This window comes from Theobroma cacao, chromosome 1, assembly GCF_053813885.1.
Source record: "Theobroma cacao isolate CCN51 chromosome 1, ASM5381388v1, whole genome shotgun sequence".
In the NCBI taxonomy this organism is placed as follows: Eukaryota; Viridiplantae; Streptophyta; class Magnoliopsida; order Malvales; family Malvaceae; genus Theobroma; species Theobroma cacao.
In genome coordinates, this window is record NC_142639.1 from 39502432 (window position 1) to 39528826 (window position 26395).

Genomic DNA, 26395 nt, shown 5'->3' on the forward strand with positions numbered 1-26395 from the left:
GATATGTGAACATATCACATCAATATTATGTGATATTATGACAAGTTAGGGGTGAGGAGCGGTCGGTTGCAATAGCAACCGTTGGTCATGTCGATCGATCTCATCGACCGATCGGCTCGGTCCTCAAGGGGGACTCCTTCCCCCCCGAACCAATTGAATAATCGATCGGTGATTGGCTTTGGTTTTCAAAAAAGTGAAAGTACAAAAATGCCCCTCATTAAACACCCCTTCCGCCTCCCATAAAGGTAAAGGCGTAAAAACAGTAGCCCTAAAGACCTAAATAAGCTTTACAGCTCTCATATTTTTTCCCTTTCCCTCGACGGCCCGACCCCCCTATTTTCTCCTTTCCTTTTTCGCCTCTCTAACTCTCCCTCTCATACTAAACCTTTTGGCCAATATGAGTGGCACTTGTTTGAATATGAGATCTATGGCTGTGATGCTTTTGCTTTATATAGACTGGAGCTAAAGCTTGCCAATGAAAAGAAGAGTCCCAAAGTAAAAGTTTCAAAGGATTCGCTTGCTGATCTGCAGAAAAAAATGGGAAGGCTCACGGCTGAAGTTCTTGGAGATGACAGATCTCCTGGTAAAGGCAAGACAAAGGCTAGTAAGAAGGCAGATGCCAAAAATGTTAGTTCTGCTCAAGATTAGATGACCATTAAGACTACATGCTGAAATATGGATCTAGTGTTTATGAATAGTCATTTTGCTGAGAAAATCAACTTGCTGTGGTGGCATATAAATGAGCAGTTTGTTGTGCATTTGGCATCGAATGTCATTCTGCATCAAGCTTGCTGCAGTCGCTATATAGACATATTTTAGGGAGTCATTATCTTTAATAACTCTCTTTCTTTTTCCTTCTTCAATTGCTGCTTGGTGGCAGCTTGTTTCAACAAGGAGGCGGCCTGGGCATCACACCATAAACTGAGTATGGAAATACATCAAAAATTGAACAGAAACCGACCACCTCAAAAATTGACCGAAATCGATTTTGGGGAGATGCGGTTCTGTCGGTTAATATGATTGAAATTTTTGATCGATTTTGGAGAAAACCGAACTAAAATCGAACCGAAATCGACTTTGCATAGTCTTATGACAAGTAGATAAAAGCCTATTTAACCAAAAATAAAAATATTATAATTTTTATTCAAAAACTTATTTAGATACCATGCCTAAAAAGAATTACTACAATTTTTTTTTTCACGAAATTGGTTTAATTTCCATATTGATTGTTCTATGTTTCACTACTTCTAAAGTAGCTTTCTTTCTTATCTCCTGGAAAGAATCATTAATATTAGTAAGTGGATCCTTCCTCTGATGATATATATTCGCTATTCTGAATAATTTTGACATTTTGTGCCGCTTATTTGGGGTTAATTTTGGGGAAGTAATTCACACTCAGCTGCCCTGTTGGTTTGTCAGATTTCAAGGTCTGAATATTGGTTACATAAATAATTCTAAAACTCTTTTTATTCTGGACATGATTGGTACTTGATAAGTTACAATTTTAATTGTGCGCCAGATTTGTAAACAATCACTTCATAATGAAATATAGTAATTATAGCATGAAGTTCATGGGACTGTTACAAGATTTCATATACAATATAGTAATTATAGAAGTTAAACATCGTTTTTGATCGCAGAACTGTAACCGGTTTGGTCATCATAGTACTTTGACCACAGCATTACACCTCCATACTTGGCAGAACCTTTGATTGCAGGCAGCACTTTCGAGGTGAGATCAGCTACAGGAATGAAGCCGCTTCCAGCTGCAGCAGGGGCTGCAGGAAGTCCTAACAAAATTTTGGTTGCAGGAATATCTGTACTCCATTGCTTCCATGCATCTTGTAGATTTCCAATATTTCCAGATGAATATTGGCATGGTGGGTTGTTGTAGAATTGAACCCAAACATAGTCAAATAGACCCGTTTTCAGGGCACCCCCAACCCAAGCATCAGGGAAAGGGCATTGAGGAGCTGCAGTTAAGTACACTTTCTTACCACGTTTGCTGTAACCTGAAAGGTACCTTGCAAGGTCATCCCAGTGTTGGTTTGTTCCTCCTTCAATATCAAAGTCAATTCCATCCAGAACGGCATCACCTAGTGGACGAGAAGAGGATTTCCCCCCTAAGAAGTTGTTCCAAAGATAAGTAGCGACCTGCCTAGCATCGTCGGCTGAGGAAAGGTAGTAGCTCCCTGCTCCTCCTCCAATTGAAAGGATTACCTTAATTCCTTTTTCTTGGCAGGATTTGATGTCAGAACTCAAACCAGTGCAGCCATTGCTGTAGGGATCGCAATGACCGGCAAGGTTGATCATGGGAGTCTGACCATTGCCAAATGTTGCAAGAAAAGCTACGTTCACGAAGTCATAGTTACCCGTGGCACAAGTCTCCGCCAAGGTACCCTCATTTCCGTTCTGACCCCAGTAAATAGCAATTCCACCAGCATCAACAGTAACAATGAGGAGAAGAACCATTGAGCAGAAAAAAGCTAGAGGTCTTGCTGGCTTTGATGCCATCTTGATCTGGTGATCCTACACTAGTTTCTAAGAATGATAACTTTTTCTTTGATGCTTGAGGTGTTTGCAGATCTTATAAATAGGAGAAAAACAACCTTCCTCGATTATGGCTGTGTTCTGTGTTGTTGTAGAAGATCAATCACTAAGTCCCCACCGGATCGACTGCATATGGTTGTGGATTAACGCAGACGGCTGTTTCCAAAATAAAATGAATTTCCACGTCTTAGCATGTCTGATCACACGACATTAACCATCTTCCAGCATTGTCCACTGTTTTGGTGTCTTCTATTGTCTCGTTTGTTTGATTTGCTCGTATATGGGGACCATCAAATGTGACTCACGATTTGGAAAGACGACGAATGCTAGAGGCAGGGAAGGTTACATTGTCCAAATCAAAAGTATAGCCTTTCAGTAGCAGTTAAAGTTTTGGTCTCTAGCCCTCCATGTCTTCCATGGGCAACCTATACTTTCAGTTCAGCTTGTAATTATAGCTTTAGTGCAAAGTAATCTTGACCTATAAAATGGCTCTCTGCAATGTAAACCGAAGATCCCAATGACTTGGCTTGGCCACTTAAAATCGTTCAGGCCGTATGAGTTCAAAATAGAAAACTAGCTTTCACAGTAGCCAACAGATAACGTAGCATATGAATTTCAATGCACGCAGAAGATTCCTCTTGGAAGTTTCTAACAGAAATGGACAAAACAATTGCCTACAATGTTGACTGTCAAAAAGAAACTTCTAGCTTGAAAGCAAAAACTTTGAATCCTAGGCGGAAATAGGAGATCTGAGAGCATGCCCTGCCCTGTTATTCAATGATTTCGGTCCCCTGTTTTGAAACCATTTCCGACTAACTTGCATTAGATTTGGGATTTTACACCAAGACAAACTTATGTTTGCGGCGGGTTTTAAACCAACCATGTAGTCTCTTAGCTGTCTTTGGACGTCTAAGCTCGGGAAGTCCATCATAAGTTGTCTAATTTAACGACCAAAATTGCCCATGAAAATGGCCTTTGAACAATTTTAATTTTTATGTTCGAGATGGTTGCATCTCAATTTAGGCGAATGGCTGTGATAAAACCCACATTAAGGGCCTAATATAATAACTGTAATGGAAGAGTTAGCTTGAAAATTTTCCGAAGTATCAGAAGTAAGTTCAAAATTGCAAACATAAGTTGGATTCATGACGCATTGGAAAAATTACATCACCAAATTTGTAATTATTGGAAAGGATGTTTTATGAATGGCAAGGTGCTCCTAAAGACGTCGATTGGAGAAGACTAGAAGATTTAGATGAATGCAATTAATGGCTATAAGCAAAAACACTCAAGTTTTCTGTCGTTTCCTTCTCGTTTGAAAATATTGACATATCCCATCACCTATTGAAGAAAGTTATTGCACAGTGTGACCATAAGGTTTATAATCTCGTCATCTATTGAAGAAAGTTAAGGGACTTAAATGTTGAGACTGTGGCTCGAGGAGGAATTTGGAGCAAAAGCCTAGCGGATTAATCTGTTGAACAAGAATATATAAAATTGAAGAGAGGCTGCATGATTGAGACTACATTCATAAAAAGTAGAAGATATATTTATAAATAGAGATAGATATACATATGAGAGTGATTATATAGATTTTAGACATGGCTCTTGATGGAAGAGCTGTATCCACTTTGGTCATCATAATACTTGGACCACAGCATAACTCCGCCATACTTGGAGGAACTCTTTATAGCTGGGAGAACCTTCGATGTGAGATCATTTACTGGAATGAAACCGCTCCCTGCTGCCTCAGGAGATGCAGGTAGTCCCAGGAAAATCTTGTTGGCTGGGATATCTGAGGTCCACTGTTTCCATGCATCTTCAAGGCTGGCAATATCGCCAGATGTGTATTGGCAAGGAGGGTTGTTATAGAATTGAACCCAAACATAATCAAAGAGACCGGTCTTGAGAGCATTCCCAACCCAAGCATCAGGATATGGGCACTGGGGAGCTGCGGTTAAGTATACTTTCTTGCCTTTCTTGCTATACCCTGAAAGGTACCTTGCAAGATCGTCCCAGTGTTCGCCTGTTCCTCCCTCAATATCAAAGTCAATTCCATCAAGAACAGCTGGTCCAAGTGGTCGAGACGAAGACGTCCCCCCCAAGAAATTATTCCAAAGATATGTTGCTACTTGCCTAGCGTCGTCAGAGGAAGCAAGGGAGTAGCTACCAGCACCTCCACCCAAAGACAGAATCACTTTAACCCCTTTGGCTTGACATGATTTAATGTCCGAGCTTAAGCCGGTGCAGCCATTGCTATAGGGATCACAATGACCAGCGAGGTTTATCATGGGAGTCTGGCCATTACCAAATGTTGCCAGAAAGGCTATATTGACATATTCATACTTCCCTGTGGCACAAGTCTCTGCTAGGGTGCCTTCATTACCATTCTGACCCCAGTAGATGGAAATTCCACCAGCATTTGAACCTATTGCTGAAATAAAAAAAATCAAGCAGAAGAACGACATTGATATTTTCAGCTTGAATGCCATTGTCAGGATGGTGAAGGTTGGAAAACTTTTGCAAATCTATTACAGAGTTAGCTGTTTATGTGCTGAACTATAGCGGTGGAGCTCCACATTTATAGCAGGAAGATGCTGCTTGTACTTTGACAATTATTCTGAGCTCTAGCAGATAAGAGCGTACCTTGGTGGTACTTCGTCTCAATATTTTAATGACTACGGTAGACTGCAGGCAAGCAACCCATAAGTATAATGGTAACTGCTAGGACGTTTTTTGTCGGACATTAATTCCTATGACATTCACCATGTCCCATAGTTACATGTCTAATTCCGGGAATTCCGTTAATCCTCTCTTCAGCATCTCCAACCTAGTAATGGACATTAGCTTAGCGGTCAACGACTACGGTTTACCTACCGTGGAGAATAGACTAACTTAACTTTATGCTTTTTGTACCTGTCGCTGCTTGAACAATAAGGAATTATCATGATATTTCAAAATTTCTTTTTCATGACCAAATAGTTTTGTTTATCACCCCAAAAAGCACCTAAAAACAGAAATTTCCATAGGCTTATAAAATAAAACTTGATTTTAATCTTATCCAGGTACAATTGTGCAGATTAAATTTATTGCAAACTGATATCTGACGCTTGAATTCTTAGAGCTGATAGTAATTCGCCACCATCCCTTGTTTAAAACTGTGTACATGCCCAGCAAGAAACCCCCCATGCTCGTGGCATGATAGGGGAATGATTTGTTCCCGTGACAAAATTACCAAAGCTCAGCTTTTGCCTACTCCAGGACCCTTTATACTTTTTCCCTTTTACAATTGTGTTCGAGTTGACTCAGCCTCTTTTAAACCTTAAACGATTTTGTTATTGGTTGCCATAACTACACGAATGACTGAAATCACTTGTCAAGTCCGACCATCTCAGGTCAAGCAACGATAAAATCATATCACGAATATCAGCAGAGATTATCTAGCTGATATTCAATATACCGTTAATTGTTTAAATTAATTTATGGTAGTGCTTACCATAAAATTCGAAACTGTAGAGCAAACTGAGGCTAAAACGTCAAATCTGTATATATTTCAAATGTAGACTAAAACATGAATAACGATTAGATAAGAAAGTTCAAATAATTTTTTTTTAAAAGGTAAATTTATTGATAAAGTCTCTTAAAACAATAACAAGCTAAACAGCCTTCAAAAGTAGCAAAAGAATCCTCACATACGAGGATTGGCAAGTATCAGAAGTAGTCTGATGTGCGAACAGGGAAAGTGAAACATTAGTGAATTTTAAAATTGTCCCACACGGCAAGGAAAATCCAATTGATAAATTCAATAAATAACAAACCCCTGCTAAGATAATCTTGATTTAAATTTTAGACATGGCTCTTGATGGAAGAACTGTAACCAGTTTGATCATCATAAAACTTGGACCACAGCATAATGCCGCCATACTTAGGAGAATCCTTAATGGCAGGAAGAACTTTGGAAGTGAGATCAGCCACAGGAATGAAGCCACTTCCAGCAGCTTCAGGAGATGCAGGCAGCCCTAGGAAAATCTTTGAAGCAGGGATATCTGATAACCATTGCTTCCATGCATCGTCAAAACTGTTAATATCACTAGAGGAGTACTGGCAAGAAGGGTTGTTATAGAATTGGACCCACACATAATCAAAAAGACCTGTGTTAAGGGCACTTCCTAGAAATGCATCAGGAAAAGGGCATTGAGGAGCTGCAGTTAAGTACACTTTTTTGCTGCTTTGCTTACTATACCCTTTAAGGTACCTCGCAAGATCATCCCAGTGTTGCTTTGTTCCCAGCTCAATGTCAAAGTCAATTCCATCAAGAACAGCTGGTCCTAGCGGACGAGTCGGTGAGCGTCCTCCCAAGAAGTTATTCCAAAGGTATGTTGCCACTTGCCTGGCATCATCGGATGAGGCAAGAGAGTAGAAGCCAGCACCTCCACCAATGGAAAGCATAACTTTGATGCCCTTGGCTTGACATAATTTTATGTCAGAGCTTAAACCAGTGCAGCCATTACCAGATGGATCACAATGACCACCAAGGTCTAGCATGGGTCTGCGACCATTGCCGAACTTAGGCAGGAAAGCAACGTTCACAAAATCATATTTTCCTGCGGCGCAAGTCTCTGCCAGGGTGCCTTCCTCATCATACTGGCCCCAGTAGATAGCAATTCCACCAGCATTACAGCATGTTGCTAGCATTAGTACCAGAAAAGAAATCAAGAAAACCAAGATTGTTGCTTGAAATGCCATCATAACAAGCCTGATAACTCTACACGCACTCTGTTTTACTTCAGTGCCAAGCCACGTTAGAGGAGGATGGCTTTTATAAAAGAAGGATGTCCCCACAGCTATTAATATAAAATGCACATTTTTCATGCGTCTGCCCATCATGTTTTGCCTTTTCCTTCAATTTTTCTCGTGTTATCATGCATGAACATTTCAAATAAGGAGTGCTGGGGTCTGCAAAGACGAGTCCTTGAAGCAAAAACACCATTTCTTTTGAAAGTTGGCTTATCTCTACCATTTGTTGTCTGCCTCCATGGTGTCTGATTTGGTTATACTCTTCGCAGAAACCGTCAACGGGAGTATTTTAGATAAAAAATGACCAAGTCTTCGAACTGTAAAATTCCTCCAGACATAAATGTGATTTTTTTTTTCCTCAGTGGATAATCAATTTGTCTTGTTTGCTGACTTTCATACTGACTAACCGATCGACTGCTGATCCTTAAACACTTTTCATAATTAGGAATCTCATGTACAGCTAAAGCATTGCCTAGCAAGGGCCTAGGAGCATTGAACAAAACTACACATCTCAAACTTGTTTTTTTTTTTTTTTTTCTTTTCCAAAAAAAGTATTTATTTATATAAACGTTATAGTGAGTAGAAGTCATAAGACTATCCAGCATAAAGAACGCCTGAGTTGCAATTGTGGCACAAGGCATGCCACCTAGATACAGTAAACTCCTTGATACAATAAACAATAAGCTCTCAACTCTTGAACAAGTCAAGACGAATACAAGCCCTAGAAACTTAATGGGTAACACCTGATAAATAAGATGCTTTTGTTCATAGAAAATTGCAACTTCTATTGCTGCATGTATCTAAAAGACTGTTCAATTAGTAAATCTTTAAGTTCATTTTTAGCTTAAAATTGGCCAATAATTCAATTATTAAACTCTTTTAAATTTTTTTATTCCGCATTTCTTAAAAATCACATATTTATGATAAGATTACATTATTAGAAATGTGTTATATAAAAAATAATTAACAAATTTTCACTTATTAAATTTCTAAAAATATTATCAACGTTCTAAATATCAAACACCACATTAAAATTTTTTTGATCTCTACTCTCGATGAGGTGTCTAGAAAAATGATTAAATTCAATAAAAGAAAAAAAAAACCTTAAACCCAGGAAGTTGAGGAGGGCCAAGGACCTCAAATTGAGGTCATGAACGAGCCACTAATCATCACAGGTTCATAAAGTGGCCAACAATCCAACGTCTTCACAATCACCATAGGCTCAAAAAGGATTTAAGCACGATGATATACCTGTTAAATTACATTTAAATATTATGTGTAATTTGGAAAACAATAAATAAAAACAAAATCAGAAGACTGAAATTCCTCTGTTAAAGAGTAAAATAAATTAATAAAAATGCCTAACATTTTTCCCTTTTTACTTTTTTTTTCTTTTAATGAAATTGTTATTGATTTAGAGAGAATTAAAAAAAAAACCAACAACAAACGCCTTTCCTAAAATGAGAAATAAGGAGGCAACGAATTCTACTTTATGGTGGTTGAGTGAGATGGGCCATTAGAGATCCCATAGTCTTTTTCATATCAAATCCCATCCACTCCCATTCCAACATGCAATGATAGCAAGTAATGGATTAAGTCGATTCAATCGATTAGAAAATTTTATTAATCTAATTTAGTGCAGTAATATAAGTGAATCGATTTTTTAAAATCAATTTTAATTGATTAATTCGGTTTTAAACGATTATATCCTTTTATATAAATTTTTAATTTTTTTAAATTTATGTAATCGTTTATTTTAAAAAATTATTGATATTTTATCTTTTTTATGATTAATAACAAAGAAACCGATCCATGTCACAAAGAAGAACCACCCCAGGTAAGGGAAAAGGATCATCACAAGTGAAATCGAGGCAAGAGAAAGTGAAAGTGGCTGACAGTGCTTATAACGTTGGGGCATTCGACACCACGAATTCGGAGTTGAAAGTTCGGTCACCGTGGCTGCAACATTTATATGTGAATGTAGCAATGAAGAAGACCAGTATGATGATGCTGTAATCGTCCTCGAATGGAGAGGCATCGGGTTTATGGTACTTGAGCAACAGGAAGGGAATGAAGATTGCATGCGATGCTGCCATGTCACCTGCGCTGAAATGCGAAGAGAAAACAAAGGAGCTGCCTTGGATTACATGGCTTGATTCATAAAACCAACTATATCTAGTAATTGTTAAGGTCAAATAATTATATATATTTATATATTAAATTTTACAGAAATTAAGATAAAAATTGAGTTTAATGTATTTTATATTAAAATTTGAAGGTTTTTTATATAATATCCATGCATAATACTTTTTAATATGAAAAATAAAAGTGTCTAAAAAAAACTTCATTTCAAAACATTTCAATAAAAAATAGTAAAGAAAAAGAAACAGAGAGTCCCATTTAAGTACTATATAATTATATATCTACTTAAAAAATTAACGAATAACAAATGAGCAAAAAGAAATAAACTTTGAAAGATTATAAAATTAATGTTTGCTAAAACTTGAACATGATTGAACTGGTTTTAAAATCACTAAATAGGCAAGAAAAATTAAGAAAAAGGAAGGTTTGATTACCACAGATGCATTTTCTTGTAACTCCTTTTGATCCTCCTTAAAAGCACCCGCAGATGTTCTTTTGGCCCCCTTTAAAGTATTCTCTCTCTCAAACAGAAATATTTATAACATATTTAAAAGAGAGTCCTTTGTTTATAAAGGTTGAATAACATTTTCGAAAGGAGTATATAATTGTTTACGTGAATTGTTGAGGCATGAGCTCTGTACGAATTGCATGCATAAGTTTTTTATATTTAACTTGTGAGCAATGCATGGATTATAGTCTAATATAATTAGAAGGAGGCTATACATATATTGGCTAGGGCATGAAGATTTTTATGGTTTCATGGCTGGCTAATCCCTTGATAAGCATACCATCATGGTCAAAGGTAAGCTATTAGATTGATCAAGAATATTTTATAGTTTAATTCTCACACTTCAATCTTCTAAAATCTTTTGGAATCGAACTTTATTTTTAATTACATAATGCTAATTTTAGATAAAAAACATGGGGCGTATACTAAGCAACTAGATTACCAATATTTTATTCAGTATGTTGGATGTTGAATTTAATTAGGTCACACACAAGATGTGGAGAGATAATATAACAAAGATTTTATTTTGAAATGTTATAATGTTCAAATTAAAAAAAAACCAATTTTGGTGGCATATATTATTTACATGGCTTTACTAAATTGGATTTAAATATTACATGTGATTTTGAAAGTTATAAATAAAAACAAAAATTAGAAGACTAATTCTCGTTATTAGAGAGTCTCATGTTACTTGGTTTGAAGAGAATTAACTGTCTTGTTTGAAAAAAATATTTTCATAAATTAATGGAATTAATAATAACAATCTTTATTTTTTTTAACTTATGATGTTTCCTTGTAGGTAAAGTAGCCCAACATTTCCCCCTTTCTATTTTTTTTCTTTTATAGAGAATTTTTTTAATGAAATTGTTATTGTTCTATAAAGAATTTTTTTTCAAAGAAATGAAAAACCATAAATACCATCCATAAAATGAGAAATAAGGAAGTAACAATTCTATTTTATGGTGGGCCATTGAAGAGATCCCTGGGCCTTTTCCTTGGCGAATAATCCCATTTACTTCTTTGGCAAAGTGCAATGTTGGCGTTGGCGCGTGCGATTGTTAGTGCAAGTAAATCTTCCATTAATCTTTTTTTTTTTTTGGAAAAAAAACCACCGACTTGAACTTCGTAAAACTGACGCTATTTGACCGTTACTTGGTCAAACTTATTAAATACCCACATAATATGCGTTTGCGGCTGCCGAACCCAAACCTCAAAGACACAGAGCTAGCCATGGGTATCCTTGCCTTCCTCTCCGTCATCTCCTTTCTCAAGCCCCACGCTTCCCACATTCTCTCTCCTGGGTGTCGCGAAGCCGAACGCTACCCTTCTCAACGCATCATCACTGTTGAGCCGCCGCTGCTTCAGTCGAACAACCGCCTCTGCGGTCAATGACTCCAGGACTTTTTGTGGACCAATGCGGAGTATGTATAGGGTGTTTGATTGATCTTTTTGGGTTGATGTTACTGCTGCTTTTTGCCTTTATTTTGGCTGTCTGATGATTCTTCTGGTGGTTCATGGGGGATATTTTGTTCTGTTTGATGTTTGGTTCGTTTTTGTACAAGGGCTCCTTGGTTGTATGGATCATGGCAGCTATGTCTGTCTGTACTGTCCTGGTTTCTTTGGTTGCTGTGATATTTTTTGGGTCGTTGAAGGAGGTTGTGCTTACCTCCAAGGTTGTTTTTCTTTTGAGGTATACTTGTGGAGGGGTTGTTGCTGCAGCAACACAGAACTGAGCTCCTCTGTTTTGGGGATCGTGAGTTCTATAGAGATTGGTGGAATGCAAAAACTGTTGAGGAGTGTTGGAGAATGTGGAATATGCCTGTTCATAAATGGATGGCTTGCCATATCTATTTTCCATGCTTAAGGAACGGTACACCCAAGGGAGCTGCCATTGTTATTGCCTTCTTGGTTTATGCTGTATTCCATGAGCTCTGCATTGCTGTTCCTTGCCACATGTATAAGTTATGGGCTTTTATCGGCATAATGTTTCAGGTTCCCTTGGTCTTGATCACAAATTATCTGCAAAATAAGTTCATAAGCTGAATGGTGGGAAAATATGATTTTCTGGTTCATTTTCAGCATTCTTGGTCAGCCAATGTTTGTGCTTCTATACTACTGATGAATGGCAAAGGGAACGCAGATTAATCTACTACTTCTAACAACGACCTGGCGCCTGATGGAACTTGATCCGGTAGTAGCTGTTGATTGTTTTTTGCACGGTAACTCATATATACTGTGGTATTGCTCTGCTTGCTTTGGATTTGTATATTTCATTTCATCATATGCCACTCCCTGCCGAGATGTTTTGATGAACCATATATGATTTTCCTCAGAGATATTTGTTAATTCCATCAATTCACGAGCAGGAAAAAAAAAAGCTGGAACACATAGGTACTGTAATAGTAATGGCCTCATTCTTTACTTTAATTGTTTTTACCATTATATTCTTCTGTTTTTCTTTTTGGTGGAAAATTTTTACCCTGCTGATTTTTAAATTCTTTTAAATTGCCAGTTTGTTTCATTAAGGTTTTGTTTGTACTGATCAGGTTGGAGTCGGGACTATGAATTCTTTGACATACTAAAGAGTTCTTAGCGCAGAACCATGGAATGTTAGGTAAGTGTATCGAAGCAACGTTCTTTAAGTTAAAAGAATTTCTTATACATTTTAATAATTCTTTTTGTTTCTGACTCTGTCATTTAATGATTATTTGTTGAGAACACTTTTCTTTGTGTGCTTTATGTACGAGCTTAAATATAGGGGAGGGGGGGGTGTTCAAATGCGTCATTGGGAGTTTCAAGTTCTGTTGTTTGGCCTGTTGATGCATGGACTTTCATCCATTTTCAATTATGTTTTCTTTCGGTTGTTTATTATGTTGTTATTGTGTATTTTTGTTTTCTTTTGCACAATCATGCATGAGAGCTTTTCATGCTTACTAGCGATGAAAAATACAAAGTTTGCAGAAGCTTCTCATCTCATAGCTTATTAAATATGCTATCATACTGCATTATAATTTTGTTGAATTCATTCAAAGGGCGAGAGAGCATTTTAACTTTCGAAAATAATGATGGCTTTGAGTGGTCACTTAATGTGAGAATCACTTTCTCTTGTTTGGAGAAATAAAATAAACTTTAAAGGTGCGGGTACGTAGCATTCTTATTTTACATTAAGGTATAATGGTGTCAATATATAAATCTAACATATGTGACATTCCTCATATACTTTGTGGTGTTAGGCTTGTGGCATTTCTATTATATATCAAGGTATAATGATGCAAAATAGATATTTAATATATTTGACATTACATTCCTATTGTGCAATAAAGGCACAATAGTCTATATATGAATATATAGCTTGATGTATTAATTTGACATTCCGATTGTACATTTAGGTACAATGTTGTCAATTGAGTATGGTATAATGGTGTGGACATGTGGCATTCCTATTATACATTAAGGTATAATGGTGCCAATATGTAAATTTAACATTTTGATATATGTGACATTCCTATTATACTTTGTGATGTTTGGCATGTGGCATTCCTGTTATACATTAAGGTATAATGATGCAAAATAGATATTTAATAAATTTGACATGGCATTCCTATTGTGCAATAAGGGCACAATGGTGCATATGTGAATAAATAGCTTGATGAGTTAATTTGATATTTCAATTGTACATTAAGGTACAATGGTGTCCATTGAGAATAGTATAATGGGGTGGGCATGTGGCATCTCTATTATACATTAAGGTATGATGGTGCCAATATGTAAATTTAACATCTTGATATATGTAACATTCTGATTATACTTTGTGGTATTAGGCATGTGACATTCTTATTATACATTAAGGTATAATGGTGCAAAATAGATATTTAATATATTTAACATGGCATTCCTATTATGCAATAAAGGGTCAATGGTGCATATGCAAACATATAGCTTGTTGTATTGATTTGACATTCCGATTGTACATTAAGCTAAAATGGTATCCATTGAGATGATATAATGGTGTAGGTATGTGACATTCCTATTATATATTAAGGTATAATGGTACCAATAAGTAAATCTATCTTGGTATATGTGACATTTTTATTATACTTTGTGGTATTTGACATGGCATTCCTATTATACATTAAGGTATAATGGTGCAAAATAGATATTTAATATATTTGACATAACATTCCTATTGTGCAATAAAAGCACAATAGTGCACATATGAACACATAGCTTGATGTGTTAATTTGACATTCCGATTGTAAATTAAGGTACAATGATGTCAATTGGTAATAGCTTGATGTGTGGGCATGTTGCATTCATATTATATATTGAGGTATAATGGTGTCAATATGTAAATCGAATATCTTGGTATATGTGACATTCCTATTATACTTTGTGATGTTTTGCATGTAGCATTCCTATTATATATTAAGGTATAATGGTTTTGGCATGGTGTTTCTACTGTGCAATTAAGGCACAATGGTGCATATGTGAACATAGAGCTAAATGTGTTAATTTGACATTCCGATTATACATTAAGGTATAATGGTGTCAATTGAGAATGGTGTAATGGTGTGGGTATGTGGCATTTCTATTATACATTAAGGTATAATGGTGCTAATATATAAATCCAACATCTTGGTATATGTGACATTTCGATTATATTTTGTGATATTAGGCATGTGGCATTCCTATTATACATTAAGGTATAATGGTCCAAAATAAATATTTAATATATTTGACATGACATTCTTTTTGTGCAATAAAGGCAAAATGGTGCATGTGAACATATAGCTTGATGTGTTAATTTGACATTCCGATTATACATTAAGGTACAATGATGTCCATTAAGAGTGGGATAATGGTGTGGGCATGTGGCATTCTTATTATACATTAAGGTATAATAGTGCCAATATGTAAATCTAACATCTTGGTATATGTGACATTCCTATAATATTTTGTGGTGTTGTACATGTGGCATCCCTATTATACATCAATGTATAATGGTGCAAATGAGATATTTGGCATTTATAGTGTGCAATAAAGGCACAATGGTGGCTTGATGTGTTAATTTGACATTCCGATTGTACACTAAGGTACAATGGTGTCAATTGAGAATGGTATAATAGTGTGGACATGCGACATTCCTATTATACATTAAGGTATAATGATGTCAATATGTAAATCTAACATCTTAGTATATGTGACATCTCTATTATACGTTGTGGTGTTTGGCATGTGACATATTTATTATACATTAAGGTATAATGGTGCAAACTAGATATTTAATATATTCGACATAGCATTCTTATTATGCAATAAAAATACAATGGTGCATATGCGGACATATAGCTTGATATGTTAGTTCAGCATTGTTATTGTACATTAAGGTACCATGGTGTCAATTGAAAATGGTATAATGGTGCGGGCATATGTGGCATTCCTATTATACATTAAGGTATAATGCTGCCCATATATAAATCTAACATCTTAGTATATGTGACATTCTTATTTTACTTTGTGATGTTTGGCATGCGGCATTCCTATTATACATTAAGGTATAATGGTGCAAAATAGATATTTAATATATTTGACATGGCATTCCTATTGTGCAATAAAGGCACAACGATGCATGTGTGAACATATAACTTAATGTATTAATTTGACATTCCGATTGTACAATAAGGTACAATGGTGTCAATTGAGAATGCTATAATAGTGTGGGCATTTGGCATTCCTATTATACATTAAAGTATAATAGTGTCAATATGTAAATCTAACATTTTGGTATATGTGACATTTTTATTATCCTTTGTGGTGTTTGGTATATGGCATTTCTATTATACATTAAGGTATAATAGTGTTAATATGTAAATAGATCATTTTCATATATGTGACATTCCTATTATATTTTGTGGTGTTTAGCATGTGGCATTCTTATTATACATGAAGGTATAATGGTGGCCTTTCAAAAATTAAGGTATAATGGTGCAAAATAGATATATAATATATTTGACATGGCATTCCTATTGTGCAATAAAGGTACAATGGTGCATATGTAAGCATATAGCTGTATGTGTTAATTTGACATTTCGATTTTACATTAAGATACAATGGTGTCAATTCAGAATGGTATAATGGTGTGGGTATGTGGCATTCTTATTATACATTAAGATATAATGGTGTCAATATGTAAATCTAACATCTTGGTATATGTGACATTCCGATTATATTTTGTGATATTTGGCATGTGGCATTCCTATTATATATTAAGGTATAATGGTGCAAAATAGATATTTAATATATTTGACATGGCAAAGGCACAATGGTACATACGTAAACATATAGCTTGATGTGTTAATTTGACATTCCGATTGTACATTAAGGTACAATGGTGTCCATTGAGAATGATATAATGGTGTGGCTATGTGACATTCGTATTATATATTAAAATATAATTGTGCTAATATGTAAATTTAATATCTTGGTATATGTGACATTCTTATTATATTTTGTGGTAATTGGGATGTGGCATTCTTATTATGCATTGAGGTACATTGGTACAAAATAGATATTTAATATATTTGAAATGACATTGTTATTGTGCAATAAAGGCACAATGGTGCATAGGTGAACATATAACTTGATGTGTTAATTTGACATTTTGATTGTACATTTAGGTCTAATGATGCCAATTAATAATGGTATAATAGTGTGAGCATGTGGCATTCCTATTATACATTAAGGTATAATGGTTCCAATATATAAATCTAACATCTTGATATATGTGACATTTCTATTATACTTTATGGCAATTGGCATGTGGCATTCCTATTATACATTAAGGTATAATAATACAAAATAAATATTTAATATATTTGAAATGACATTCTTATTGTACAATAAAAGTACAATGGTGCATATGTGAACACATAGCTTGATGTGTTAATTTGACATTCCAATTGTACATAAGGTACAGTGATGTCAATTAATAATGGTGTAATAGTGTGGGCACGTGGCATTCCTATTATATATTAAGGTATAGTGGTGCTTATATAAAAATCTAACATCTTGGGATATGTGACGTTCCTATTATACTTTATGGTGTTTGGCATGTAGCATTCCTATTATACATTAAAGTGTAATGGTGTAAAATAGATATTTAATATTTTTGGTATGACATTCTTACTGTACAATAAAGGCACAATGGTGCATATGTGAAAACATAGCTTGATGTGTTAATTTGACATTCCGATTGTACATTAAGGTACAATGGTGTCAATTGAGAATAGTGTAATGGTGTGGGTATGTGGCATTCCTATTATACGTTAAGGTTTAATGTTGCCAATATGTAAATCTAACATCTTGGTATATGTGACATTCCTATGTAGGGATGATATTGAGTCAGGCTATTTGTTTCACCCTAGGATTGTGTTGTATTCCTTGCTATGTGGAGGTTATGAACATTATCAGTGCCATCGGCAAATTTTATGCAAATAGGCTGTGTTTCTGGCTGCAGGTTGATAAGTCCTGAAGTACTTCATTCCGTCCTTGCAGAGTGTGCAAACTTGTCTTGTCTGGGTGCCAAAACAGCATGTAAAGTAGGTGCACTCAGGTGCTATTCGTCTGAGGTATTCATTTCTTATGTCTCTCAACAATGGCTATATCTATTCATGAGAGTTTTGTCAGAAATGGAATTTCCTTACTGATGGTCCTTAACACATGACTGACACTATGTCCTGGGCCATAATAGAAAGTATATCTTGCCATCTTGGTGAATTAACTGACTGAAGAACACCCAAGAAATGTTCGTGTCAATAACAAAGAGGGATTGCCTCAATTATGAAGACATTTGTTAGCGGATACAAAAGGCCTGTGATTGTTTAGGAAATGATATTCTTGACATCCTTGCTGCAGGCTATTCTCACTTTATATATTTGTGTATGACATGGGTGGATATGTTTTTGATAAAAAGTTTGCTTTCTACATAGAAAATGGGCTTCCCTGTTGCTGTATTTAAGACATCTTGGAGGATGAATGTCTGCAGTGATGGATATTTTCCAATATGAATGTTTTCTTCTTGAGTCTCATGTATCTTTGTATTTTTTTTCTTTCTTTGCTTGGGAGCTGCTGAATGTTTTGTTTTTCAGGAGGTTTTTTTTTTTTGGCATGTTTAGATAAAAGATGAATACCCCCCCCCCCCCCCCCCCCCCTTTTTTTTTTCTTTTGCTTTCCATTTCTCATCAATTTCCAGTATCCTCAAATCATATATGATAGCATATAAAAATAAATGAATGCAAATGGAAGCCTTGTCGAAAGGCAATCTTTTCCCCAAGGTTGTAGAAGCATATTCTCGTCCAACTAGAATTGTCCATGGAAAGGATGTGGATGCTGATATGGAGGTACTATTACTCCCTTTGGTATTAAAGAAGTACCCAGTAGCTTACACTGGATATTTGAGCATTTAGCTCTTACCTTTTTGTTTGATAGTGAATTCTGTATTAAAATCTTTGACTGAAAATTAAATATGCTGTTCTTTCAGTCTTGGTAAGATTTCTGATTGGTTTAGAATGGCATTTTCTTGTTGGATATTGAGATATGAAAAATTGCCATATTATTTGATTGATTATAGAGATGCATCACTTGCAAATTCTAGAATCTTTTCTCATGGTGTTTTGATATAATCTTATTAGGTGGATGATGCTGCATTTGAAACAAACAAAGAGAGAGCTTTGTGGGACGCTTTCTTCTTTACTAAAAGCAAAATTCACCCTGGTATACACTCAGTTTATTACCAGTCTGCTGGTGCTGTTAAGTTATTGTCTTTTTGTAGGAAAAATGGCACTTTGATATAATTTGTTTGATTGACACTTTTCCCAACTATTGAAATCTAACTTTTCTGATTATGCAGGTATTGAGGTTGATGATTTTATTAAAATATCGTCAGAGCTAGTACAACCCCTTGAGTATTTTTTTCAATCAAATATTTGTGATGGTGGTATGTTGTCTTTGCATCTTGAATCATTAATAATTTATGACTCAGTAATAAAATTAATTAATTTATTAATCAGCTTGTTTAACATAGTTCCATGAACTTGTTGGTAAGCTTGTTCAAGGTGACTAAATGATCTGAAAAGGCCTTTTCTTATTATTGGCCAGTATGCTTTTGTGTTCTTTACTCTTAATCTTAGGTATATTTGTTTTTCAACTTTCAAATTCTTTAATGGTATTCTAAATGAAAATTTGGTGTTTTATTTTGCTTTATTATATAAAATTGTAATAACTTTATTTGAACTCAACTTTTAAGCTCAAATCAAGTTGCTTGATAAACTTAAACAAGTGTGAGCAGCCTAGGGTGCTTGATTACGATCAGCTCATTTACTGTCTTGAGTGCAAACTTGAGGAATGTGTAGAGTTTGTTTCAAATTGACATTGTATCAAATCTATTATCTTTCTCTCTGTATCTGAGTTCTACAAGTTCCACGGCTCCATCCCAATCGAAAATGATTTACTACTATGACTTCTATGTGCAGGAAGATGGAACAATTAGAAAGAACAGGCTTTCTTTGCTTTAGAAAATTGCAGACCTCCCAAAAGGTGTAGCACATCTCTCAGTTTTGCCTGGATTCTAATTTTTGATGGCCAAAATACTTCCACTTTCTTTGAGTAAACATCAGGTGGGTTAAAAGAGGGGAAAATTTTGCGAATTTAATGTTTTTGATGGTGCTTTGTTTAGAAAAAATAGGTAAAGCTTTGTGATTTTATGTTATTTACAGATCAAATATTTTTTTTTAAAAAAACTACAATCCACTTCAGTCTTCTTATTCCATAAATAGAGAAAAAGGGTTTTGCCAAGTTCATGGCATGGTTTTATACTCCTCAATTTCCCTTCCGAATCTTCCTCTTGCTGTTGCTGCCATGGAATAGTTTGTCTGATGAATTGACCAACCTCAGGTCAGACTTCATTTTCTGTTACATTGCTTCTGAATGTCATCTGTCACCGTTTTGTTAACTACTAGTATTATGTTTATTCTTTTTGTCCAAAATATACCAATCTGTTTAAATGATACAAAGCCAAAAAGCAAGTGAATATCCTTCATTTAGAATTTAGATCCAATCTGGGTTATCTTGTGTTTACCCTGATCACAGTGCATGTTCTGTTTTTTTTTTTTTTTTTTAACTTCATTCCTCCATAAAAGTATTGTACGTGCTCTTTATCATCAAGTAACTTGGGATTCAAGTGCAAAATGGAGCAAAGAGTTTAATCTTGGGATTCAAGCTGTTGCAGCTAGTCTTGTCCCTCAAGGTATTGAAACAACTGGTACCCTAGCTTGATGACCTAGTTCACCACATCTTTCCTGTTTATACCCATTAACTAAAATCTACAAATGGGGTTTTTGGTCATCACGTCATCAACGTTCCAGATGCCAAACGTCGATTCTGTTGGTTTTATCTCTCAACGAGGTATCTTGAGAAGGGAACAAGAACAGTAAAACCCTAAACCCAGGAAGTTGAAAAGGGCCACAAGAAGCCCAAATTTAGATCATGAATGAGCCACTAACCAACACAGGTTCATAAATTGGCCTACAATCCAACGTTTTCTCAATCAACATAAGCTCAAAATGGCCCTAGATAAGAGTCGCTTGCCTTGCACCCAAAGCCCAAATTCAATAGCCTGTCCAACTCTGGTAATGGCTGCTGCAGGGTTTTAGATTCTGATACAGGGTTTTTAAGCTACTTGCATTTCCATGTGTCCCTTTGTCATTTCCCTTAATCCCTCAAAAAATGAGCATAACGTAATCAAATTATCTCTAATCTATGACTGTAACGTTAGAGTAGTTTTGCACCCAGCAAAAGAAAGAAAAAATGGAGTCGCTGGATGATGATTTCGGTGACTTATACGACGACGTTGATATCCAAGCTAGCTCAGCTATCGGCGCATTGTACATTGAACTAGAAGACAATGACCGTAGCAATATCTCCACCAGCATCTATACCCAACGATTTCGATGAGTCATCATCATCATCAGCTTCACCAATATCTTCACTCTCATCATCTTCCCCTGGAACTGGCCTGCAAACGACCAGGACCTTCTTGAAAGCGTCCTGCTCGGCTTCCACAAAGCTTTCATGTGAAGCATGAAAGAGACAGGAATCTTTTTGCTGGAATGATTTTTAATTATATAGCAATATATACAAATACAGAAAAGTGTTTATGGTTCAAAGTCATGATTTATGTAATCACTTAAGCTTATCTAAGATATTCCCTCCAAGTCCCATACCATAATCAACACTAGCATAACTCAATGCTAGGCTTGAATATAGAACTTGGATACTATATTTTACTTTTTTTTTATTCATGTTTTGATTTTAAATGTTTTACTGTGCTAAGGCTTTTCACTTTGTAATTATATATCTTATTAAAAATCGAGCTACTAATATTTGACATCTAAAATAACAAAGAGTATCTTCTCACATATATTTTTTTGGGAGTGTAATTGTAAAAAAAAAAAAAACAATTAAGTAGTATTTAGTAGTCTGAAAAACATATAGCAAAATCGAACCTTAGCAAAACTCAAAATCCAATAATTGGGCAAAGGCAACCTTCCCATCCCTGATCCATCCTTAATTAATCCCCAATCCTGATCTCTACCAACGATGAAGGATGATCCCATTCAACTACAACGACTGAAAGAAATCCCCAGATGGGAAAAATAATAAGAATAATATCTGGGGAGAGCTAACAATGACCGTTGTAGTTGGCGGGTGTTGCACCTGCAACTGCAACAATGGCCACTTTCTCTGTTTCAGCTTCACAACTTCACTATCCTGGAAAACACAGTAAGACCCAGTTTTTATTTTTCAATTATATTTTATTTTCTTTTTTTGAATAATTCCAAATGAGTACCTGTAGTTGACGATTCCTTAGAGTCATCAGCCTTCTGCAAGGTTATATTTTTATTTTGTCAAAGTCATTTTAGATTACGTTGGCGATGATTATCAAAAGATATAGCTGAAAAACCCCTGAATTTTGAACTCTGGGTTAATACTTTAATCTATATATTTTAAATATATTCCACCCTTCCTTATCTTTTTGTTTGTAATTTTACTAGTTTTTTCTGTTCTCAAGATCTTGTTTTGCAATGTGGTTCAACTTCAATAACTAGAAAGTAGCTCCTAGTATATTGCTTCTGCCAAGGAATCTTTTTGTTTTGCATTTGATTTGCTTCTTTTTTTACCAATCAAAACATTCTTTTTCAAGTGGCAATGACTTTTACTTATATTTTGTCCATTTATTATTTTATTTTTGCATCTTCATATTCTTTGTCTCATTGGAATCATTGAATACTGTTAAGTAATGCTCCCTTCTTGTATTGTTTTTTGATCCGTCATGAATATCTTTTGTCGAGAAAAGTGTTTTTAGGCCTTCACCTTTGAGTAGGTTGGTGTTTCAAATCAACCAATTGCCTGTCTTCATTTAAAAAGCCATATAGAAGTAGACCAGCTGAACTCTTGAGCAAGTCTTATGGTGACTTTGCTTGTCTGAGTTTGAACAACTATATCTGTTTTTCTTTAAATAGACTACCATTTATTAGAAGATGTGGAGTCATCAACTACGTATGAATTTTATTCCCTTATTGACACATTAACAAGCTTGACTAAGTGTATTAAAAAGGTTCACATAAGCTACTATTCACCAGAAGATCAACCATAGAATGATACTTTCAGGAGGAATGCTTCTGTAGTCCCTCTTTCCTTTCCCCAAGTTTAGAACTGAAAACAAGAAAAGGGAAAAAATGCAAATAATTGAAACACCCTTGGTCATTTGTAAAATTCATAAGAATGTTCTCCAATTTGTGATATGGTGCATAATTGGGACCATGCTTAGACATCCATCTGTGCATGTTTTACTGCTTGTGCACATCATTTGTGCTCCATATGTGTTTGAATAACAAATCAAATAATCTAGATGGAGATTCTAGGATTTTGGACTTCTTAACATTGCAACCTTCCTTTTACGTAATTAGGTTCCGACCACTACCCCTTTTTAGCTGTGGCCTATCACTTGACAGGGTTTGGAATTTGTTGGCTTAAAATTGTACATACATTCACACATGAAATGCATCAGGAAAGTTGCTTCAGTTATGAGAGGAAATGAGGGGACCTTTGACTTTTGTGTTAGTTACATTTTGATTATTCAATTTATGTCTCGGATAACGTTTCAGCATCCATTTCTAGTCCGACCAGCTAGAAGGCCCCTGTCCAATAGTTCTCTTTCCTCATTTTTAAATATTTGGTATTTTACCATTCCAGGTACCCTCAAGCGTTAGGGCTAGCGTAGGGTTTTAGTAGAGATGCTTCATTAGGCTCCCTCTTGTACCTCCCAAAAAATTTTGGCGCTTTAGATTTTATAGTAGAATATTGGTTAAAAAAAGGAATACACACCTCCCTCAAACATACTGTTTAACATTTATATGACCATATTTTGAAAGGCATTTATTTTTCCTTTCTCTTGTAATTATACTGAGATCTTTTTTTGTGTCTTCTTTTTTTTTAGTTTCTGAAAATTCTACTTTTCACTTGTCATAAGCATCACAATGTGGTCTATTAATGAATGCATTTTCTATTCCTGTTTTTTATCTGAAAACTAGTTCCTCATTTTCTCATTTAAGATATCATGCATGTTCACAAGCACACTTAGTTTGGCATTAGAATCCTGGCACAACTTTGCTTGGTCTGCCAATGGTATTAGCTATTTGTTGAACTAAATTGTATTTCCAGAAGTGTCTTTGTTTTTCTTGTTTGTTTCATGGGCTCCATTTCTTTCAAAGAGGACATGATTGTACAGTGAAAATATCAACCATCAATATTAAAACATATTAAGTAATGGTTTTATGCCGTCTGTGGCTGACTTTATTCACCATTAGCTGTATAGCTATGTTCAAGAAATTCTTGTTAAATTGGCATTTTTGATATACTATCTAAACAGTATATTGAAATTTGTCAACAATATCTTGAATGTAGTTTTAAAGAGTTTATCCAAATTTGTTATATATTCATACATATAGTAATATGAAATTTAAAAGACCATCATAAAATTTGAGGATCTTCTGTGACACCATTTAAAAGTTGGGATTTTTGTCATCATAGGCATGGTACTCATCATTAGCTTGTTCTTTCCATTTCATGTTCTAAAAGTTACTTAAAATAAGAAGGGTGACCAGACACATTGAGCTGCAATAGGCAACTGGTATTTTCTTCTTTCAATCTTTTTATTCTGAATTTGCAAGGAATCTCTTTGCTATCTCTGTTTGATATTGAATTTTCAATGTGTTAGAGAAAAGAAAATTGCTAATTTCATCTCCCTAGCAAAAAGATGAAAGCAATTGAAGCAATTCCTGACAGGTTTTCCTGACTGTCGGCAATCAAACAGATCATTTTGTGATGACAGATTGGCTATATAAGAAAACGAAGTTAAACATAAAACCTACTGTCGCTCTGGTTCCCAGATTATCTTGGCCCATTTGTCTCCTGCTTGCATTTGACAGAATAGACAATGTATGCCCTTGTGGTCACCATAGTCTTGTGGTCACTGTACACTACCAATTATGTCATTTTGCCCCTGTAAGAGTATATAAGTTTTTAATCCTTCATTATTCACACACATTATTAGTTGCTAATGGAAACCTCACAACCTCTAGCCATTGAGAGTTTTTCCTATAGTTGGTTATCTGACCATAAACCCTCCTTAGATGGCCTCAGTGAGCCCCCTGGAGTATATTATGGAGGTACTCCAGAAGAATTCTACGATGAGATGGTAGAGTCAAATAGATTTCTGACAGACCAGAACTTCAATTTTGATGCTATTGCTCAAAGTCCTGCAGCTTTTATTCATGCTGATGAGCTTTTCACCAACGGCTTCATCAGACCCATTTATATTCATCCTTCGAGGAGAGAGTCCTGCAATACCTTAGATTCCATCCAAACAACGCCCAGTTCATCATTTTCTTCAAGAACTGAAATTCCAACAGTGAGGATTAAGTGCAGGTTCCTTAGAAGGTGGAGAAAATCAACGTGGCAAATCTTGAGAAATCTTTTTGGACATCTCAGACCTTCCTGCCATAAGGGAGGGTGCTTGAGAACAAGTACCAGGGTTGATGATATTGACAGGAGAACATGGAAAGTTAAGAGCTGGAAAAGTTCACCACAAGCATCTCCACTACAGAGTACAGCTTGTTCAATGGGTGATTCATGTCATCTTGAGAACTCAATTTATGAGGCTGTTCTCCACTGCAAAAGATCGATAGGTATTTTCAAGGTTTCTTTTATCTGAACATATAATTCCTAAACTTAAATCTTCACAGTTTCTTATGTTTTGTATTCATTCATTTTCAGAAAAATGATACATGCTCAGATGAGGAAAAGATAACAGTCGAAGAAAGAAGAGTACTTCTAGAAATACATGGCAGCTGATCAAGCGTCAACTTGTTATTTGTCTCATTTATCTGTCTTCTTTCCTGTTAGATGTTTATACATATCTATCTTTTAAACAAGAGATAAGTTTTTAAACTAATAGACACAGTATGTCTCCTCATATTGTAAGGATTAAACTAAATATCAGAAAGTTTGTCTTTGTCAATCTTGCAAGGACATGGATTTCCCATTCTGAGCTCTTTTCCTTTCCCTCTTCCTAGCTTCTCAGCCGGAATGTAAATGAAAACTTTCAGCCAGAGCTTTCATAATTGAATAGACTATTGTTACAAGGTTTCATCCACAGAATCACTGACTTACAGGAGTCAAATGTTTAAAATTTCTGGTTAATATGCTCTGCAAGGCCAATGCTTAACAACCATAACGAAAGTATGGAAAGGGGAGTCTTTCCCTCACCGTGAATCATGCCTATAAAATAGCAGGATTTTGGTTGGTATAGAAAGAAACCGAAGGGCCCTCCTTAGGTGTTTATTTATCTCTTTTTGTTATTATTATTGTGGGCAAGATTCTGCTCTGCTCTCGTGCGTGTGAGACCCTCTGGTTTGAGCGTTTGCGAGACATGGTACTGACATCTCGCATAATATTCTAAGTAGCAGGGTGGGACTCCATGGTCGTTTGGAATTGAACTTTTGAATGGCCCTATCTGGATTGCATTGCATGATTAGAATGTGCGGCAAATTATAGCCTTTCTATTCCCAATCCTTTGCAATTCTCATCGTGGCTTCAAATAATTTAGTAGTATCAAGGATAATGGTGAAAAAATCTGCCTCAGTTTGAGAAGTTCAAAGTTAAAACAATAAAACAAAAGGCAGCTTGTGCCTTTTCTTTTCATCTTTTTCTTTTTAGGGGCCATGGAGCAAGCAAAGATGAATTTGTCTTACCTAAGGTTTTACTTGATATAGCATTGAG

At 35.4% G+C, this 26395-nt stretch overlaps 4 protein-coding genes and 1 long non-coding RNA gene across 6 annotated transcripts; 2 read left to right on the forward strand and 3 right to left on the reverse strand.

Annotated features, from left to right (window-relative positions):
- Nucleotides 1-1520: 1520 nt before the first annotated feature.
- Nucleotides 1521-2776, reverse strand: LOC108660928 (acidic endochitinase-like). Its single transcript, XM_088803050.1, has one exon. The coding sequence runs from the start codon at nucleotides 2512-2514 to the stop codon at nucleotides 1618-1620; it is 897 nt and encodes a 298-aa protein (XP_088659176.1). The 5' UTR covers nucleotides 2515-2776; the 3' UTR covers nucleotides 1521-1617.
- Nucleotides 2777-4093: 1317 nt separating this feature from the next.
- Nucleotides 4094-5072, reverse strand: LOC18614054 (hevamine-A-like). The gene has a single exon (XM_018120746.2). The coding sequence runs from the start codon at nucleotides 5040-5042 to the stop codon at nucleotides 4146-4148; it is 897 nt and encodes a 298-aa protein (XP_017976235.2). The 5' UTR covers nucleotides 5043-5072; the 3' UTR covers nucleotides 4094-4145.
- A 1145-nt stretch (nucleotides 5073-6217) lies between these two features.
- Nucleotides 6218-7306, reverse strand: LOC108661963 (hevamine-A-like). Its single transcript, XM_018120960.2, has one exon. It carries the CDS (start codon nucleotides 7297-7299, stop codon nucleotides 6397-6399), a length of 903 nt encoding a protein of 300 aa, XP_017976449.2. The 5' UTR covers nucleotides 7300-7306; the 3' UTR covers nucleotides 6218-6396.
- A 3901-nt stretch (nucleotides 7307-11207) lies between these two features.
- LOC18614056 (uncharacterized) lies at nucleotides 11208-19214 on the forward strand. Of its 2 annotated transcripts, none has more exons than XR_016024263.1 (6): nucleotides 11208-12235; nucleotides 12331-12388; nucleotides 12544-12611; nucleotides 17514-17625; nucleotides 18688-18769; nucleotides 18906-19214. It is a non-coding gene; the product is annotated as an uncharacterized LOC18614056 (long non-coding RNA). The 2 variants fall into 2 exon arrangements; XR_016024264.1 differs by having other exon boundaries at nucleotides 11208-12216.
- Nucleotides 19215-24487: 5273 nt separating this feature from the next.
- LOC18614057 (putative membrane-associated kinase regulator 6) lies at nucleotides 24488-25777 on the forward strand. The gene is made up of 2 exons (XM_007051618.3): nucleotides 24488-25302; nucleotides 25391-25777. Exons 1-2 carry the CDS (start codon nucleotides 24675-24677, stop codon nucleotides 25396-25398), a joined length of 636 nt encoding a protein of 211 aa, XP_007051680.3. The 5' UTR covers nucleotides 24488-24674; the 3' UTR covers nucleotides 25399-25777.
- Nucleotides 25778-26395: the final 618 nt, after the last annotated feature.